The 19,978-nt window shown below is 35.2% G+C and overlaps 2 protein-coding genes and 1 long non-coding RNA gene across 3 annotated transcripts; 1 reads left to right on the plus strand and 2 right to left on the minus strand.

The window, feature by feature from the left end:
* Positions 1-1,809: 1,809 nt before the first annotated feature.
* Positions 1,810-10,727, minus strand: LOC580241. The gene is made up of 3 exons (XM_794981.5): positions 9,771-10,727; positions 7,764-7,865; positions 1,810-2,089 (listed from the first exon to the last, which is right to left on the minus strand). Exons 1-3 carry the CDS (start codon positions 9,837-9,839, stop codon positions 1,850-1,852), a joined length of 411 nt encoding a protein of 136 aa, XP_800074.1. The 5' UTR covers positions 9,840-10,727; the 3' UTR covers positions 1,810-1,849.
* Positions 10,728-13,460: 2,733 nt separating this feature from the next.
* Positions 13,461-17,415, minus strand: LOC115919086. The gene is made up of 2 exons (XM_030999504.1): positions 17,101-17,415; positions 13,461-15,502 (listed from the first exon to the last, which is right to left on the minus strand). The coding sequence occupies exons 1-2, from the start codon at positions 17,396-17,398 to the stop codon at positions 15,345-15,347; spliced, it is 456 nt and encodes a 151-aa protein (XP_030855364.1). The 5' UTR covers positions 17,399-17,415; the 3' UTR covers positions 13,461-15,344.
* A 202-nt stretch (positions 17,416-17,617) lies between these two features.
* LOC754271 lies at positions 17,618-19,011 on the plus strand. The gene is made up of 2 exons (XR_004066672.1): positions 17,618-17,691; positions 18,269-19,011. It is a non-coding gene; the product is annotated as an uncharacterized LOC754271 (long non-coding RNA).
* Positions 19,012-19,978: the final 967 nt, after the last annotated feature.

Genomic DNA, 19,978 nt, shown 5'->3' on the forward strand with positions numbered 1-19,978 from the left:
ATAATCTTAATTTTTATTCTTCCACCAAGCAAAACTAAATAATATGAAATAAAATATCCGGCACCCTATGAAAATAAAGATTTGTAGACAGAAAATATTGTATGAATTGTTGCCCATTTCTCTTAAGTATGCAGGTATGAATTTATCAAAACGAAAATAATGTACCAACTGTGTATACCAACGAGCCAAACGTTGAGCGAGAGGTCATTGCCAAAGAAATTGTAATCGTATATAGCGCCATCTAGCGTTTCAAACATTATATATACCAGCGTTTAGAGAAACCAGGGAGTTGGAATTCCAACATCCCTGGATAAACTGTGGCAGAAATTATTTACAAATATAATATGTACGTAATGTACATGAAGTTAATATCGTATTTATGTTTCACAAACGCAGTCGTAAAGTCAATTCAAAATATACTTTATGCTGACCAGAAAAAGTTGTCCGAGTATGGATATGTGATAAAACGTGCAATTTGATTTCGCGCTTTGCCAGATACGAAACTCTATATTCTAACACACTTTCCATTATGTCCTCCTAGTCTCCTACAGCCCTACTATTATCGATTATACCATTAGCTAAGGAGAAAAGCCTTACACATACATTTGTATTCTTTTTGATGGTCCGCCGGCATATATGGATGTTTGTTTGTTATTTTACTTCGTTTTCCTGCATTCTGTACTTTTTTGTCTCCCTAGAAATGAAATAGAGTAAACGGTAAAGATTTTTAAAAAATTTAAAAAATTGGCAATATAGGCCCCAAGTTTGCTGAATTACAAAACAATATAGATAATATGTTATTAACCTCGAATGTACTGTATTTGAGTTTTGAGAGGTCTTGTCTGATTTATCCATGTGGGAGCTGAATGATGAAGTATACTATTGAGAACCGTAGTTGGTTTGTTGTTTGATTATTGATTGATTGATTTAGAGTAATAATAAACACTGAGAAAGTAAGAAAGTGCTTGTAGGTTTTATGTTTATTCATTTCATGACAAAAATATAATTATTTATACACTCATAACATTACATCTTATTTTAGCTATCTATGTGGATACATCAGTGGCGTACGCAGGATTTTTTTCAAGGGGGGTTTTAAAATCAAAGGGGGGGGGATTTCCAAAAAAACATACATAAAACATACACGTAAAAAAAACTCGAGGGGGGGGGGGGGGTTAACCCCAAAACCACCCCCTGCGTACGCGCCTGGGATACATAATGAATAAAATATGATATTTATTTCATTCAAAATGAAAAACCTCTTGACATGACCATGTAAAAGTAAAAGTGATACCAGAATGAACTTTTGCCAATGGACATATCAATATAAGTTATTTAAAAAAATATGGATGAAAATAAATAAATAGATAAAAGCTAATATCGGACTGCCCACGCATTCATGGAATCGCACATTTCCACTTCCATTTATACAAAAGTTTTTAGAAACGGAGCAACATGACACCATATAATTATAACCAAGTCCATTCAGAGGGGCATATCGTGTGTCCAGCCAGTGAGGGGCACTCCTGGGGGCAATGGTGCTATGAGGGAGTGAAAGGGGACATCAGTGTATTAGATGGATGAGACACGAGAGAAAAATAAATATTAAATGTTGTAAAAACTCGACATATTCTGTTGTTCCGGAATGATTGGGAAGAGATCATCCGCTCATTCCTATCTCCAGTAAGTGATGCCCCTGCTTTCCATTAGTGTTGAAACGCACTGTTTCCATGCAGCCATCAAAGGAGAAATGCAGATATACAAAATAGCAATGTCTCCTGCTTCCAAGTCTTTCATAGACGAAGGCAAATGCATGTAGGCCTACTAAAATTTGTATTATTTTCCTGGTTCAGTTTACGGGCTCTGCGATGGGCTCTAGCTCAATGCAAGGTTCCAGAACTACAGGACCGCGAATAAGAGCTATGGCAGAACGAAACAGGAAACAGAATATAATGATGAGAACACAACCGATGATATTCCAGTCCAACTCGTAGTGGGCATCACGCGATTGTCGCCTTGCCGCTTTCCATTTCTTGATCTTCTTCTGTTGGAACATGTCGGCGCAGTCGTCAACCATGATCTGCATTATCTGTAACCAAGAATAACGATTTATATTATATTAGGCAAGGAATATTATATAAAAAGAAATAAGACATAGTCTCATCTTTAAATGCGTGGAATAATGGATATTTATTTTGCATCGAGGTGTTGACTATAAAAATGGCGGATAGCAAGGAGCAAGGGGTAGGGCACAGCGGGCATGCGCCACCTTGTATCAAGACAATTACCCCAATAGACAATCAGCCCTCGGAAAATTATCCCTCGGAAATTTACCCCCCCCCCCCGGACAATCATCTCCCGAGGACAATTACCCCACGGAAAATTACAACCTACGACAATTACACCCCCCCCGTGAACAATTGCCCCCTCAGACAATTAACCAAAGACAAGATATGTGCGTCTCCCCCCCCCCCCCCACACACACACCCACACGGGGGTGGTTATCCTAGTGGGTAATTTCTGGATGGTAATTAGCCTCCGGAGGAAAATGACCTATGGGGTGAATTTCCGGGGGCGGGGGTAATTTTTCCACGGGGGGGGGGGGGTGGATGGTTGTCCTTACGGGGTAATTTTCCAGGGGATAATTGTCCCGCTGGTAATCGGCCGTGGGTGACTGTCCAGGGGGTAATTGTCCTAGAACCGTGCCACCCAGCGCCCAAATAATCGCTTTAATTTATACACACTCGTCCGGTCGTCCCCGACCTCCAAATTTCCTAATCCCCTTTTAAGGGTTGCTCATCAAAAATAAAAGAGGAAATTATGCCCATGACAGACAATTTTGGTCAGACGATTTGGGGGAGGGGGACCGATGGGGGCAGGGTTGGTTATCTTTATCTTTGTTAACTTTGAATTAATTCATACATTGTTCTTCTCCTACTGAATTACGCATTTGTTAATGGAATTTCCTTCTCCTGTAGCTGGTCGCACTTTAATCACTTATTTTATGTCGACAATGGGGCTCTTTAACCTCCGCGTGTTTCACACGATCATTTAAATTACATCATTCTATAGCTTGGTATGTATTATCCTTACTACTATCGCATATGTTGTGAACTTATCAATAATGTAACATTTTGTTTAACTATGTTAAAATATACTCTTAACAAATATGTCATGAAGTTCCTTAAGAATTACCTTAACAAAAGCGAACAAGCACTACTCGTTGGATTATTGACTGGTTGGTTACCGTAGTGAATGAAAGGAGTGATCTTTAATGTAAATTCATTTCAGTCCAGTGCTTAGTCTGAATGAATATGCGCATCATTCCTCTCCTAATTGGGTTACTAAATTCACCCTCTACTTAAAAGGATACTGTATGTAAATACAATTCTCAGCTTTGAAGTTCTTGAATAAAGACACATACCATCTTTTGCTACTGGAATTACACGTTTGCTACTCGCATTATCTTTCCCTGTCGCATTGCCACTTGTATTGTCAAATTTTACACTTGAGTGTGCCTTCTTTTTGTCCAGTCAAACTAGTTAGCAATGAATACATCAATCATTCCTTGCACGCAGGTTTCGTTTGTTTCATTGCTTTTTTTATTTTTTATCCTACCTCCCGCCGCAGAAAAGCGCCCTAATCGGTGGGAGAAGTCATATTATTATGAAATGGCATTTGACACTGGAAACACAGTTATAAAGTATTTTTTCAATTCACTAAGCCACTATTCATAATAGATTTGATTAGTGTAAGTTTTGTTTATTGGGCGTTGGCTGAGAGCCACTTATGCGCTTTTGCAATCGATTTTGTCATGATGGGTGTCGAAGTTTTGGTTAATGCTTTGAAGATTTGTATTTTGTATATGCACCAGCACCTGAACAATGTAATTCACACGCACGCACGTGCACATGCACTCATCAACATGAATATAACCTTTACCCCTTTGTTTGATGGAGACGATAGCTTCTAACTTACCTTTCCCCACATCATTAGATAATACATTTAATGATTCTGTAAATGAAAGTAAATATTATACACCGTTGGAATTTAATGATACATTTATAGATAATTTGAATAATATCTCCTTATTACACATTAATTCTAGAAGTTTAAATAGAAATTTTGAATATTTTGAAAATCTCCTTCAGTCTTTAAATAATTTTAATTTTTCTGTAATTGGAGTAAGTGAAACTTGGTTACATCATGACTCTCCCCAGTTATTTAATTTACCTAATTACACATTAATAAGGGCTGATCGTGAAGGAAGGAGAGGCGACGGGGTAGCATTTTATATTGCTGATAATTTGAAATTTAGAGTCCGTCATGATATTAAATTTGAACAGACAGAAGTATTATTTATTGAAATTGATAATGATAAACTGAAAAATTGTGTTATTGGTTTGATTTATAGACCCCCTGACAGTAATTTTGATTTATTCTATAACAATTTTGAATCATGTCTTCATAAAATATCTGAGGAAAATAAACATGTTTATTTTCTGGGTGATTTTAATATAAATTTTCTTTCTTTACCCCATAATAATAGAAACTCTGACAGGTTTATTCATTTGATGCGTTCATATGGATTTTGTTCATATATTAGTAAGCCCACTAGAATAAATGTACACTCCTCAACGCTTATTGATAATATTTTTTCTAATGCATTTACTAAAAAAATAACTGGAGGATTATTATGCTCAGAAGTTTCTGACCATTTACCTATTTTTGTAATATGTGAACATGAAATTTCCCAATTGAAACCACTTAATAATATCATGTATCGAAAAGAAACCCCTCATAATATTGAATTATTGAAGCAGAATTTAGCTGTAGAGGAATGGGTGGACATATATAATGTAAACGATGTAAATATTGCCTATGAAATTTTCAATAATAAATTACAAACTTATTATGATAGTAATATTCCTATAGCGAAAGTTAAACGTAAAAATAATAAACCAAATAACCCTTGGATAACGAAAGGTATACTAAAATCAATACAAACTAGAAATCGCATGTATAAAACATATATACGTAACAAAACTGATGTAAATTTAACAACTTATAAAAAATACCGTAATAAATTAACAAAATTAATTCGAATATCCCGGAAGCTACACTTTTCAAATAAATTAAAGAGGGCTAGTTGTAACACATATGCTACTTGGAAAATTATTAAAGAAATTATGGGGGAAAAAATAGACCCTTTACCAAAAGATGGGTTCACCTTAAATAATGTTATAATTGAGGATTCTAGTAATTATGCTAATTATTTTAATTCATTTTTCACCAATATTGGGCCTCAACTTGCAAATAAAATTGATAGTCCTCCTAACATTCATTATACTGACTTTTTATCAGATCGAATCCAACAATCACTTTTTGTAAGTCCAACAAACCCTAATGAAATTATTACCGTTACTAAAGCATTAAGCATGTCCAAAGCTCAAGGTTGTGATAGAATTAGTACATCACTTTTAAAACAAATAATACATGTTATTGCAAGTCCACTTAGCCATATTATTAATCAGTCTTTTTTGCAAGGTGTTTTTCCAGATTTACTTAAGATAGCGAAGGTAATTCCGATCTTTAAAAAAGATGATTCGCATGAAATTAGTAATTATCGTCCAATATCTATTCTTCCTAGCATATCTAAAGTTTTAGAGAAAATTGTCTATAATAGGTTAATCAATTTTTTAAATACTCACCAAATATTAAATTTAAATCAATATGGTTTTAGGAAAAATCACTCCACTGACTTGGCCTTAGTACAAATTTATGATAAGATTACTAATGCCATAGCAAATAAAGAACACGTAATTGGTATTTTTTTAGATCTCAGTAAAGCGTTTGATACGCTCGATCATAATATTTTACTCAAAAAACTCTCTTTTTATGGTATTCGGGGCCAAGTCCTCTCATATCTTAAGGATTATTTAACAAATAGAAAACAATATGTTAATTTTAACTGTCTTAATTCGGATTTACTTTCCGTTAATTGTGGCGTTCCCCAAGGCTCCATTTTAGGCCCACTGTTATTTCTTTTATACATAAATGATTTATCCAACACATCTTCTTTATTGTCATTTATTCTTTTTGCAGATGACACAAATATGTTTTGCTCTCATAAGAAATTAGAATCATTAGTGAATATTTTAAATTGTGAATTACACAAAGTTTCGAACTGGTTTAAGTGTAATAAGCTCTCATTAAACATAAGAAAAACACATTTTATGCTCTTTAAACACTATAATTCTCATTTGACTAATTTCCGTATTAATATTAAAATTGATAATATGGCAATCGAACAAAAAAGGACATTAAAGTTTTTAGGAGTTTTTATTGACGAAAATTTAACATGGAATGATCACTTACATTATGTATCTATGTGTATATCGAGAAGTGTTGGAATAATAAATAAGTTAAAATTTCTTTTGCCCCATACTACGTTATTTTTATTGTATAACACACTAGTACTTCCATATATAACATATTGTAATATTGTTTGGGCAAATTGTGGTGTAACCAAACTTAATTCAATTCTTTTATTACAAAAAAGGGCATTGCGTATTTGTACTGGATCTCTTTTTTTAGCCCATACAGACCCATTATTTCTTAAGTTAAAAACCTTAAAAGTCACTGACTTACATACTCTCCAAGTTGCAATTTTTATGTTCAAATACATGAATAAGCAACTGCCACCTTCATTCGATAATTTTTTTGTTCATAATAATACAATTCATTCTTATCCAACTCGTATTTCTGAGAATTTTCATTTAACTAACCCCAGATTGTTGATTACACATAAATCAATCAGACACCATGGCCCCGATTTATGGAACAATTTATCTCAACTAATTAAATCACGCTCGACCCTTTATTCTTTTAAAGCGACACTAAAACGTCACATTATATCCTCATACAAAATCGTTATTCATTAAACTTCGTCTCTTAATTCGAATATATTTTTAATTTATTAATTCTTAAAATACAATAGTATTGTATTATAAACATTACATACCAGAACCCTATTCGCACTTGCACATGCACTTTCACTGCACCCACTTGATCAATTTCGTGTGTACAACTATATTTTTTAAGAGTTTGCCGCTATTCTCTCGAGGCCGCCATCGATTTCAAGCTTACCGCTCATGATGGCGGTCTCCTGCATTTTCTGTAATTTATCTTTCTTTTTTTTTCCTTTTTTTTTCATTGAAATTATATTTGTGTTTGTATGCATCTTATTCAATGTACTTAAAAATGTATAATCATGTAAAATGAAGAAATATTTGTTACTTTATATATATGATTATGTTTCATTTTGAAAATGCAGAAATAAAAATAAATAAACAAACAAACGCCCGACAATAATAAGTTTGAAAAATCCCGAAGAGGTGTCCCTATATAGGACCCTAGACTCAAATAAGCTTTAATGACAGGGGCGTCGATCATAATAGGACAGTGAGTGCGAACAGTATGTAGAATTAACTGTGAGAAAGAGTATGGCGTAAGGGAGCATATTATTCGAGAAAGAAAGGATATAATATAAAACAAGAAAATAGTGTCTCGATCTGCCTATCCCTCCTTTAAAAAGAAGCATAATATTATACACTAGTGAGAGCCCCCGAAGATTAGAACGAGGTGGCATTCCAATAAGAAATGTTATAATTAACGAATTAAAAAAGCAAACTTCAAACATTCAAAATGAGTCAATTCATTAATTTTAGATTAAAGGTATGAAATGGAAGATAAATACTCACTCGCAATCTGTCTTTTAAGACGACCACAGATTCCTGGATCTCCTTTTCTGATATGATCTTCTTTGACATCGTGTCACATTCATTGCATCTCTGCGATCGGTCCTGAGATTGGAAATCATGAAAATAATACAAGTGAACTTTATCTTGATATATTAAAGCACATGATTATTCTCTACACCTGTTTTGCCTGCATGCTATATGGCAAATATATTATGTAGAATCATTAATATGTGCACATTCGGAAAGTTCATCATGAAATGTCAAAACTGTGGAACATAGGGTTGAAATGTCTAGATAGGCCTGAATTTTTTCTATACGCACATTTAACCGAACAAAAGAAGAAATCATGCAAAATACCAAAATGTATTCTTCACGTCAACAAACAATATTGTTAGGATCACATTGCTTGACATTTTCGAAATGATTTTTCCCTTCCCAAAATACAGGTATAAAGTTTGATTTGTGTATTACTAATGACATTGAATGTCGAACAAAACTTTCAAACGCCCATTTGAGCATACTTGGATAAAATATTCTGAGTTTAAAAGATGCCTTGACGCTCATACTTTGACCTACACATTTTCGAGATGGTGTATCTCAAAAATGACACTGAATGGTAGAAACTACAGCAGGTTCCAATAATATTTCACTCAATAGAATACCACAACAACATTGATATTACCTTGTTTAACAACACACACTATCACCTCACTCTGTCGGGGGAAAAAAAGAACTTCAGTTTTCACCGCGACACTGACTTAAACCTCAGAGCTGTCCAAGTAATACATAGTCCGACACAAACATATCATTTCCTTGTAGAATGACGGAAATATAAAAAAACTAACAAATCCGAGAATGCCATCCCTTCTTTGGCATAACCTGAAAACGGTGCACTTTTCAATACATTCCCAAACCCTGTGTTTCAGACAGGGCAAATCACGGCTTAATCAATTATTGTACAAACGATTATTAAAAAGAGACAGCTGATTCCCAGTTTAGGACAGGGTTTCCATGGCGACGCCACTTGAGAAAGCATCTTTCGGGTGATTGTGAAAAGGGGGTCTATTTCCGGGAACATCTCTCATTAGTGAAGAGACTGGATGTGATAATTGATTTTACGTTTGGTTTTAGGTTTGTTTCGTCCAAAGGGAAGACATAATTCTGATAGATTTCTATTTAAAGAGTAGGTCTACCTTGTTGTTGCCGCATTAACACATTCTTCGTATAGAAAAGGAATATGGTCTAAGTGTTTGGCAGGCACTTGCGGAAATACATGTAAATCCATCGTAATCGGTGTACAAAGTCCAACGCATTATACTCAAGTGCTATAATCTCTATTCAAATCCATGGGATCTACAGGCGAAAATGATGATTTTATCCACAGCTCAGCAAATTCTATGTGCAAATTATATGATCAAGACTGTTTTTGTTTGTGTTCGTGTATAACGAAAATTAATTCCTTACTCCAGAGATTGTATTTAGTGGCATCATGTGATAAATACATGTATATAAGAGTGGACTTTTTTAAAACTGTGTCCATGCAAGGATAGAGCATTTGCTTGAAAATTATGAACGTCTTGTCCCAAAACTTACACATAACGCCTTCTTTTATGTTCGAAATATGCTCAATGATCTGTGATACCTGTGTAACGATTTGTAATGTAGGTGGGTCGATATTCCTCTTTGTTTAAGAGAAGAGCTTGAGGATGACCCCCTCCCCCTCGAGCGTGACCACGCACGTCATTTCGCTTTTTGGCCTTGTTGCTGACAAAACTTTCCTCCAGTGTGTGACTTTGAATAGAGCACGTTTAACGAATCGATATGAAATGCTTCGTTAGATAGCAACATCATACATTCACTTTAAGTGTATGTGAAACACAAATATACTCTATGCTTACCATTTAAGTTCTCTGGATAGGAATATTCACAAAAAGACAATTTGGCCCAACTTCCACCTCTTTACCTACTATTTTTTCCAATTTGTTAGATAATTGAATTCAAACTTACCCTTTTATTTAGTCTGGAGTCCCCCGGTAAGACACCAGACAGTATTCCGAATTCACACGTGTGGAACATTTTTTTTTCTTCTTCTCGCAGTATGACGAACTGAATATGAAATTTATTTGTGAAGCAGACGACCCGCAAAGTTTTCCCGCCACGCGTGGGAACCAAATTTATATATTGTATACAGTTCTGTTTCCACTCACATCGTTGCGTGTCCTTTCAATCCACAATGGACCCTTGGCTGTTACTGTTCTTCCATTTCTGATCTCATGATGAAAAATTACGATGAAGACAATGAAAATAGAGCACTTCAAATGTCAATTACGGCCTACAAAGTCATGATGATATCATGTTCACGACATTTCTTCCAGAGATATAGTTTGCTTCCGGAAGTTTATATATAAACAGCTGCCAGTTTATAATCCTGTTTCCGCGTTGATAACTGTGAAGTCAGCTTATTACAAAGCCAGTCAAAGATAAACATTTTATCCTGGTTTGATACAGGCTTTCCAAAACCACGGTCACAGTCAGAGTCATGGACATATTATAGTGATATGGTATATCCGTGTTCAAGGATAGACTGCGATCCCAAATTATGCGGGTCTGAACTTACCGAATTATGAATTGCAGCAATAAAAAGAGATCGATGTATTGTCATAAATCATTGTTCGAACAATAAAAGGTGGCAATGTTCTTCTCTCGCCTGTCACGGTGCAATATAAAACTTCGCACTCTTGATAATAAAGTCGGACTACCGAATTGTTCACTATAAGCGCTCTGTGAATGACGTATATAAAATGTATACAGCCACTATCACAACATGATGGAATTTATGGACTGCATGCAAAGTTCAAATTTGACAGCAATTCTTCATGACAGCATGGACACAGGAATCCCACCATCCGAACTCAATTCATCACAATATTTTTGCGGTTTCGTTACGATAATAATGTCCCGGACACTCTTAGAAATTAATGGATCATTGAAGATCACTCGAGTGTATCTTTCAAGGACCTCCCTTGAAGTTTAGTGCGAACAGTTTACTTTGGTCATATTCTATTGACTTTTGCAGCGAACGTAAATAAATATTATAGTGTAGTCAATGACATGCTTCCCAGAGCGATAGGATTTCAGTAATACAATATCTCGACTTGGCAGAAAACACAAAATGCAGGGCCCAAGTATTATTGTGTGTCGCCCAAATGGTATAAATTTATCATGAGTAGAACCTTTTAAACGCATACCCCTCCCTACCACTAGAAATAAATCACAGTAATGTATCATGATTGCTATTTTTTTTTTATTTACACCACTGCATATAGCTTTCAATACAGGAACAGTCAATTTTCGAATTTATTTCAAACATCCCCCCCTTTCTCCTTTTCCGACAATCATTATTTTGAAGGCCTCGTTTTTATGTTTTTGCTATAATATGGACTTTCACCAAGTCAAGTCAATATGTACTATGTATAGGCTTTTAAAGATTTATACATGTAGGCCTAGTAGTTTTCTAAAGTTGAGGAAATAAATTATAAAACTGCCGCCCAAATCTTATTTGGGCAGAGATAATGAGAACATTCGCTGGCATAATGTGGTGAAAGGGTGGGGGGGGGGGGGGACACGGTCATACTTGTGAATGAAATGCAAATTTAAAAGGCCATTAATTAATGGGAGGAGTCGTAATGTCCTCTTCTCATCTTCTTCCTTCACTTTTCGCCCCCTCTTTCCCTCTTCCTCTTTCTCCTCCCTTCTCTCCATTGTCATTTGATTAAAGGCACATGTCCCCGTAGCCACGGAACAGTTGGTGAAATGACATTTCATTTCATTTCTTTATTATGTCCACAGAGGACATATTATTTTCTTATATCCTAATTCCAAAGACCAAGAAGAAAAAAATTGTCTCACAGTTTATTTACCTTCAGCTAACCCTCAACCTAACAACTCATAAATCCTTGTGCCGCCAGGACTTCACTGATAACTCTTTGAAATGTTTGATAGCCCTGTAAAAGTGTAAGGCGACTCTTTACGGGAACATTATGTTTACAGTCTCCAAAACGGAATATAAATAGATATAATTGTACGTTGAATAGAAACTATATATCCAAGCACAACAAGCCGTATTTTCCTCAGGAAACACATCTTTACCATTGCAATAACATCACTGGAGGGGCGTCAACAGAGAGAGAGAGAGAGAGAGAGAGAGAGAGAGAGAGAGACAGAGGGAGGGAGGGGTGCATGGGAGGCGGAGGGAGGGAGATAGAGAGGAGGTGTTCGAAAGTGAATGGTTTTTTTTGCTTGTTTTTTCCCTTTTGGGGATACGCTGTCGACATATTTGAATTTGATGGAATGGCGAAGGAAAAAAAAAAGGGGGGGGGGCACAAAACAAAGACAAATATTAGACGTATAGGTGAAAGAAGGGGAAAGCGGAAGGCAAAATGTATATGAGATAAGACCAGGCACGTAGCCAGAGTTTGATGTTTGGGGGGGGGGGGGCACATACATGTAATCGATCGAGGTAAAAAAAAAAGGGGTCTAAAAAGTTCAATCGATCTTGGAATTTTTTTTTTTGGGGGGGGGGGGAAGGGGGGCACGTGCCCCTCCCCTCACTCGATTTCATCCACCTCGCAAGACAGGTCCCCCAATGTCAAGTGACCCTTCAGTGGTTGGACCTACGCTACGACACTGTCTCACTATATACGTAGTACAATCGGAGCATTCGAAGAAATATACTTCATCCTTATTTATATCTAGAATGCAATCCATTGATTAAACAAGTACTATGGCAACGAGAAGGGTCTGTGTACGCAGCTGGTCATTTTCTCACAGTTTCGATTTATCTTCCATTTTCTTCTTCTCGCTTTTATGGTCTCATTAAAATATTTGACTGAAAACCAATATTCTTCTTCTTTTATCTGTAACATATTAGTCCATCCCTCCCCATTCCTACTGCTTTTATCAGTTATGGGTCCATTTCATTCATACGACAACTGGATTTATTAGTAAAATTATTGGGTTCAAAGGTCAATTGGCTTGGAATTAAACATTCTCTACTTAAGTCGATTAATGGAGGATTTTTCCTTCAATGTATGATCGTCATTCTTTCAATTGATTTAATATAATAGTACAGAGCAAACATATCCTAACAGCTAGATTTAAAAGTGATATGGGAGATGCTTCCATTACAGTTTGATTATGTACGTAGGCCTATTGTATGACACAGAAGTAAACATTGCTAAATTTGCAATGACGACACCATACAAGGCGTCCCAGAAAAAAACGAAACCGAGAATTATCGATGTTTTATCATAACTTATAATTAATAAATGACACATATTTGGAAAGTTTAGATCCTCTTTTTCCATTTGATGCAACTCATATGAATAATGATGCTTATTTCATGCATGAGTGATTAAAATCAATTTGAAGAGAGGAAACCAACAAGTCATTAGGCAGACAGTATCTGAAATTCTGAATTACACAGATAAGATCACATTTCTAGAAAGTTGAGTAAAATGAGCAAGGAATGACAAAGTTCTGTTTGTTTAAAGTAGTGCTTGCATTTCCATCATTTTATCAAACGAATTCGTTTTCACTGGCTACCTGCCGTAGAAAAAAAAAAGCAGAATTGACAAGAGATTTAACTCCGTTTCGTTGACAATCAGCCATGCATGAAGTCTTTCGTCTACGGCTGATTGTTTTTTAATAATCTTTATACACAGAAACATTTTTGACATAAAATAGTAAAATACATAATCATGATTTTTATCATTTACACAAACAAATAATGTCTTGAATATGGTTATGTAGCCCTCGACTGTACATAGTAATTTGAAATTCCCTCTTGCTTGATATTTTTTTGTGCTTATAAAATAAAATGCATTGTTTCCTACTGGCATTCACCAAATGGAAATACACATACTTAAGTATATATACATGTATCTTACAAAGGACAATACTCCTTCGACACTTTTTGGACAACAACCATATTGTTTTGAACTTCTGCATTTTGCTTGTCTAATTTTTAAAAGAAAGATTGGTCTTCAAAAGAAGACATAAAAAAAGACATTTACACATATCAATCAGCATGTTTACAAGAGTTACAATTGTACAGATAAAAAAGACTGGACTTCGGTAAAGCTTCAGTAAGATAATATTATGTGAATGTTAAGTGAATGTCTACCCTGTAAATCTAGATTTAATATAGAGTTGAACAAATTGATAACATAATACATGTAATTATCATAAGGGATATAAATATATGGGCAATTGGTGATCTATACGCGGACTGCGTGTTGGTATCATGAAATAAATCCCCTGATACATCATTTTTAACAACGAAATAAAGTGAAAAAATGGGGATGGACTTACTAATTTTGGTATTTCTGTGATATCTTTTACTTTTGTTTATGCAGCAATGTCTCAATCAAACAAAACACAACATGAAAGTGAAAGGACAAAGGTCCCAATCAATATTTTGTTTGTATTAGTTACACATTTTGCATACTACATATGCAGCTACAAGATACATTTCGCAATTAAAGTAATACACCATAACTTTTGGGAAAAAACACAATTGCAATGTATCATTTTCACTTCCTTTTGTTTTCATAAAAAGATATATGTACACATTTTGCACTTTCTTTCATATACTCCAGGAATTGTTATTAGGAAGTGAATAAATAATTATCATCATTACCCTGTTTTACTTTAAACATCAAATGAAAGAAAGATAATTCTATCCTCTCCTGCCAATCTTACTCACAATCATTGGTCTGGGCAGGTATCTCAAATATTGTGATCACATTTTTGTTGTTGTGGGGAGGGGGGAGGGGGGGGGGAGGTCTGAAAAGGCATTCCAACTATTTTGATAATTCAGCCAAAGGGCATTATTTGGAAAAACTGAAATGCAGAAAACAAATCTGACAGACAAGTATCTTTTCCAGAAGTTGTACAACAAATCAGAGACTTAAAAGTGTTTCAACTCGACCTAGTACTTAAAATTTAGCAGTATGGTAATTAAATTACAGGTACACTATTTGAGTCTGATTAGGTAGACTGTAAAAATACTAAATTAAGATTTTGCCTTTAGCTCATGGGAGTAATAGGTATTGTGTAGAATTATACTCTTATGCCTTTTGACTTCTCCACTGTGCTCATTTGTTTGAAAACAAGAGTCCTACATCATGCACACAAGTATTTGTATTATTTAGTATCTTTCTCAAGTGATGATGCCAGACCCAGGCCTAGACGTAGTGTCCGGGAATTACAGGCCAACACCTACATCCCATACTCAATGATAATGATGATGATAAATGATGATGATGATCAATCACGGAGGTTGACAGTCCTAGTACAGAATGCTACAGATACTTTATAATTAAATTGCAGGAAATTCTAATCTAGTTGTCAATCTGTTCAATGGATTTTTCAAGCACATCCTTCCTGCCAGTACAATTTTACATCAGTGCAAAATATTTAAATGTATACATAAATTATAAACTGTACAAGCCATACATTTTAATCAATCTTTTAGATTCCAACATAAAATCACTGATTAGGGTCAATGTCTTATTTTTGTCAGCTATCGGATAACTTGGACTTTTTACTTGATGTTGAATCCCAGTCCTTGGCTTCTCTTTTGCCCGTCTGGTCTTCATCATTGTCTGCATTTTTTGGAACGTCTTCCTCCTCATCATCTTCATCCTCCTCTAAACCCACATCATCAGAATCATCCCCTGAAATATCAAGAGAAGAAATAACAGTGTACACAGAATACTAAATACTTGTTTATAATAACATAGTTACCAGTATTCATAATAATAATAAAGATGATGAGAGTGATGATGATGATGATGCTGATGATGATGATGATGATGATGATGATGATAATGATAATAATGATCATGATCATAATAATTACAGTATTAGTAATTGTAGTAGAATTAGTAAGACATGTAGTGAGTTCTTGAATAGCGCCTGTGTCTGTCAAACTTGACACTCCTGGTGCTCCACAATTAAAATTTGAAAGAGCAATTGAATCTTTCCAAAAATAGAACAAACAAAACAAAACAAAAATTATATATGGCATGTAAAATATGTTGCTCAAAGACTTACGTCATGGAAAAAATATGCCATTTGATTTTAATCTACAAGAATTGACAGACAGAGATTTAATGAGTAACTGTTACTGTTAGCCACTTAGCAAGATAGCATACAGCAAAAGAAAAACATCCTTGTTGTGTATCATGAGTTCATGACTTGTTGTGCACTTGGGCTGTTCTGAATGTCATTATTGGTCTAAATTTTCAAATATTCCAAATTGTTCATTCTTTAATTTTCATCCATTTCCCCTCTGAATTTTCTGATCTACTAACAAGAGTTAGAACAACCTGTCCTTGGTTTGAATATTTGTACACAGATTTACTAGGGTAAATTTGACAAGGCAATACAATAGACCATATCTGACAAAAAATTATATATCATACATCAATTGTGACATTTATGAAAAGCTTGGTCACACTAGTGAGCCAGTCCAATACCCAGATGTTGAGTATCCGGACAATTGATTTAAAACAGCATTTTGAAGAAGTTTACATGTATCAACATTTTATAAACCTTTAAGACTTATGTTGAACAATATTATAAAGGACACATATTTATACTCGTGAGTGCTGTTTGATAAATATTTTTCGATAAATCAAAAGGCAAAAGAGAAGACTTTATGTTTGTAAGTATCCGGTCACCCAACACCCAATGATGCAAGTTCACAAGTGTGCCTATCTTTGGACCTATGACTCGCGCGTGGAGAGTACCCTACTAAACACAAATATAACATACCAAATATCAACTAAATCTTCAACAATTGTTCAAAAAATGGTCATGATTTCAAAGTCGTTATCTTTCTAAACTGTTTCGTCTCAATTTTCTTATTTTTTAAAATTATTTTTCCTAAAAACCAAGACAACTAATATCTTCGTCTCGGCTCAGATCCTCATTATGGTCTCTAAGTACTTCACTCACGCGCCGCCCACCTGCACTGCTCCGTATAATGCTGTATGTACTTGGATCTTGCAGTGAAACCTGTGAGAAAGTGTATCGGTATGTTATTTTTAATGTTTTTGAAAAATACTCCAAAAAAGAAAAGAAAATTGACAAGAATCAGGTAAGAAAGATAACGATTTTGAATCATGACCATTATTTTTCACAATTGTTGCAGATTTAGTTGATTTTTTGTATGTTATATTAGAACTTAGAAGGATAATCGGTAAGAGTTACGGGTCCAAAGTATAGACACACTAGTGAGCTAGCGCCCAACCACCCCCATCATACATACCAGCGCCTGTCACACTCGTGAGAAGGTCTCCCTCTCCACCAGCTGCTCCGCCTGCGTCTCCGGCGGCCCCGGATTTGGCGTGAGGCCTCACACCGCTGCTTTTTAGTTGTGCACTTTCTTGCTTCTCTTTCTCCACCTGAACCGTTAAAAATGCATTCACATCTGCCTGTACCTTAGAAATAGCATCTCGAACAGACTGACGCGAGAATTTCCCGTCATTTGTAGCGAGAACACACTTGATATTGGTCCTTTCTCCGGACTTCAATGAAATTTCGCATGAGACACAGGGCGCCGCCATTTTGAATATAAACAGGCACTTTCGTACGTCAGTGTAACTTTACTGAATTAATTTATTTTAGTCATATCATATCTTCCATTTATCGTTATATAAATATATCTATTAATATTCTTAAATATTTTAAGTATCAAATTACTTCTAAAACTAATTGAAAGTTACTCAAATTACATCAAATATATGTATGGTTTAAATTGATTGATGTCGTGGACCTTGAACTAAAAGTTGAAGCAAAAATACTTTAGTATTTTCATTACACGCACGGTTCCTCTATAACTCGGTACAGCTTGAGTAGGGTAAATATAGCTAATCATCTTTGTTCATACATATTTACTTTAAAATACTGAGCTGATAATTACGAAGAATTGAGGATTTCTACAGTCTTACGAGCTCACTGGATCTGGAGTTAAAGTTATGAACATGTCCCGTGTGCTTCAATCTGTGTTGGTTTTTTTTTTTTTTATAGCCTAACCCTGGCCTTGATAATCAGCCATCACTAGTATCAGTATCATCAGTGTACACAAAACAATGGCTGTTGCATCAAATGGATCTTAAGTTAAGACTAGACTTGTCAAACCTTGTTATTAATGAGTAATGTGTGGATTTCATCATTAGTGAATATGGTGAAATTTGGTACTTGTTGAAAAGTAAATATTAAATTTTTCAAAAATAGTCTATATCTGATTGGTGATTATTGAAATAACTGCAAAAGTCTTGAATTCAGAATTGCCTCCTTTAGAAGAGTTGCTTGCTCCTTGGATTTACACTTCTAGTATATACTTTTGATATAAAAAGAACTATATGTTCATAAAGCATTATTACAGAATAAAGGTAATCGTAAATGCACCATGTTAATTATTTTGTTCATTCCAGAGTGCTTTCCTTTCATTGTGCATGACTACATCTGCGAAGCAACATGAAATTCCGACAGAGGATGGGATGGTTATTTGTGGTCTTATTCCTGGCCCTCAGCTGTTTTTTGTGGTACTTCATCTTTGAGCTGAGTGACCAGTACAACACCCTCGCCCTGGACCACGTCCAGACGTACTCGGACACGCTCCGTCTCAACCCCAATCAACTCACATGGTACATGTCCATCACCAGACGACTGGTGGCTCTTCCTTTCTGGTTCTGGGCCCTCATATTCGGGATCCCATACCTGCAAATCTTCTGTATCTTGATAGCGTGTACCAGAAGCGACCCCCTGAGCGCAACTATCATGGTCGTACCCGTCTTCCTGTGTATGAAGTTAGCGAGTCTCGGAAGCAAGTCAGAGAGAACTGAGTATTTGTCCGATGATGATATACCCCACTTGCAGACAACATGACATCAAATTGTGTCTTCCGTGAAGAACTCTATTCCAGACCTAAAGAAATTCTATTTATTGATGGAAGATAAGCGAAGTGAAATATTGTCTTCTTTAAATGATTTGTATCAGGAGATGTGAAAGATTGCAGAGTTTGACTTTGGGTACGAGTACATGTCATGAAATATGATTAATCATCATGATTCATGAATGACTAGGGTGAATTGGGACAAAAATTGGAAGAGCATTTTAATTTTGTCATTTATTACGACTCAAAGATATGGAATAGGTCTGCATCACTCCTCACAGAGAAAGAAATGATAATTTTTACTAATGGGATATGGATTTGGTAACAAATGTGATATTATTTTCTTGTACTGTAAGTATTATTGCACATGGACAAACTGTACTGAATTATTATTTAATGTATTACGTAGTTTTCAGATGCAAATGACACAGAGCTTTGCCTTTGCAATGAAGGGACAAGTGTTAATTCTATTTTACACTTTCTTATAATTGTGCAATGAAAAAGTATTTCATCGACTGTGACTGATAATGTATTTACTTTTGAACATATAAGGTGCACATTTTTTAAAACAATGTATGTGTCTATAGTTTTAATAATTTTTAGATACAGTAGTTATTTACAGTATTCATGTACTTTTTTAATTATTGTTTTCTTGGATTATAATGCAGAGTTACAAATGTCACCATTCTTTCATATATACTGATTTCAAAGTGACTTCTTGTTATTCTAATCAACTATCTAAGGTCAACAATGAATGTTTATTTTTTGTAGAATGAATGACTAAATTGCTTAAGTTGTCACTTAGTTTTGAATAGGATACCGGGGTCAGGGGCGGATCTAGCTTTTTGCTAAGGGGGGGGTTTGATCAAAATAATGACGATGCTCTGCCACGAGCCGCAAAGCGGCGAGCCGATTTTTTTTTGGGGTGTTTATTTGAACTCCGTAAGTGATGTTTTCCTGGCATCTATTAACACAATGGAGACCATAAAAAGCAGTGCATGATAACGTCTTTTTAAATCAAGTAACAGTAAATACACAGTTATATCCAGAGTTATCATGTGTTTGGTTAAGTTACCAGATGAGTTGAATATCTTCTCACAATATTTGCACTTGAAAGGGTTTCTCTCCAGCGTGCGTTCTTTTTTCTTTCTTTTTTTTTTTTTTTTTTTTCCTTTTTTTTTTTTTTTTTTTTTTTTTTTGGGCCGCCCAAGGGGGGGGGGGGGGGGTTTAAACCCCCTAAACCCCCCGT

Source organism: Strongylocentrotus purpuratus, unplaced genomic scaffold, assembly GCF_000002235.5.
Source record: "Strongylocentrotus purpuratus isolate Spur 01 unplaced genomic scaffold, Spur_5.0 spur5_scaffold_5, whole genome shotgun sequence".
Lineage (NCBI taxonomy): Eukaryota > Metazoa > Echinodermata > Echinoidea > Camarodonta > Strongylocentrotidae > Strongylocentrotus > Strongylocentrotus purpuratus.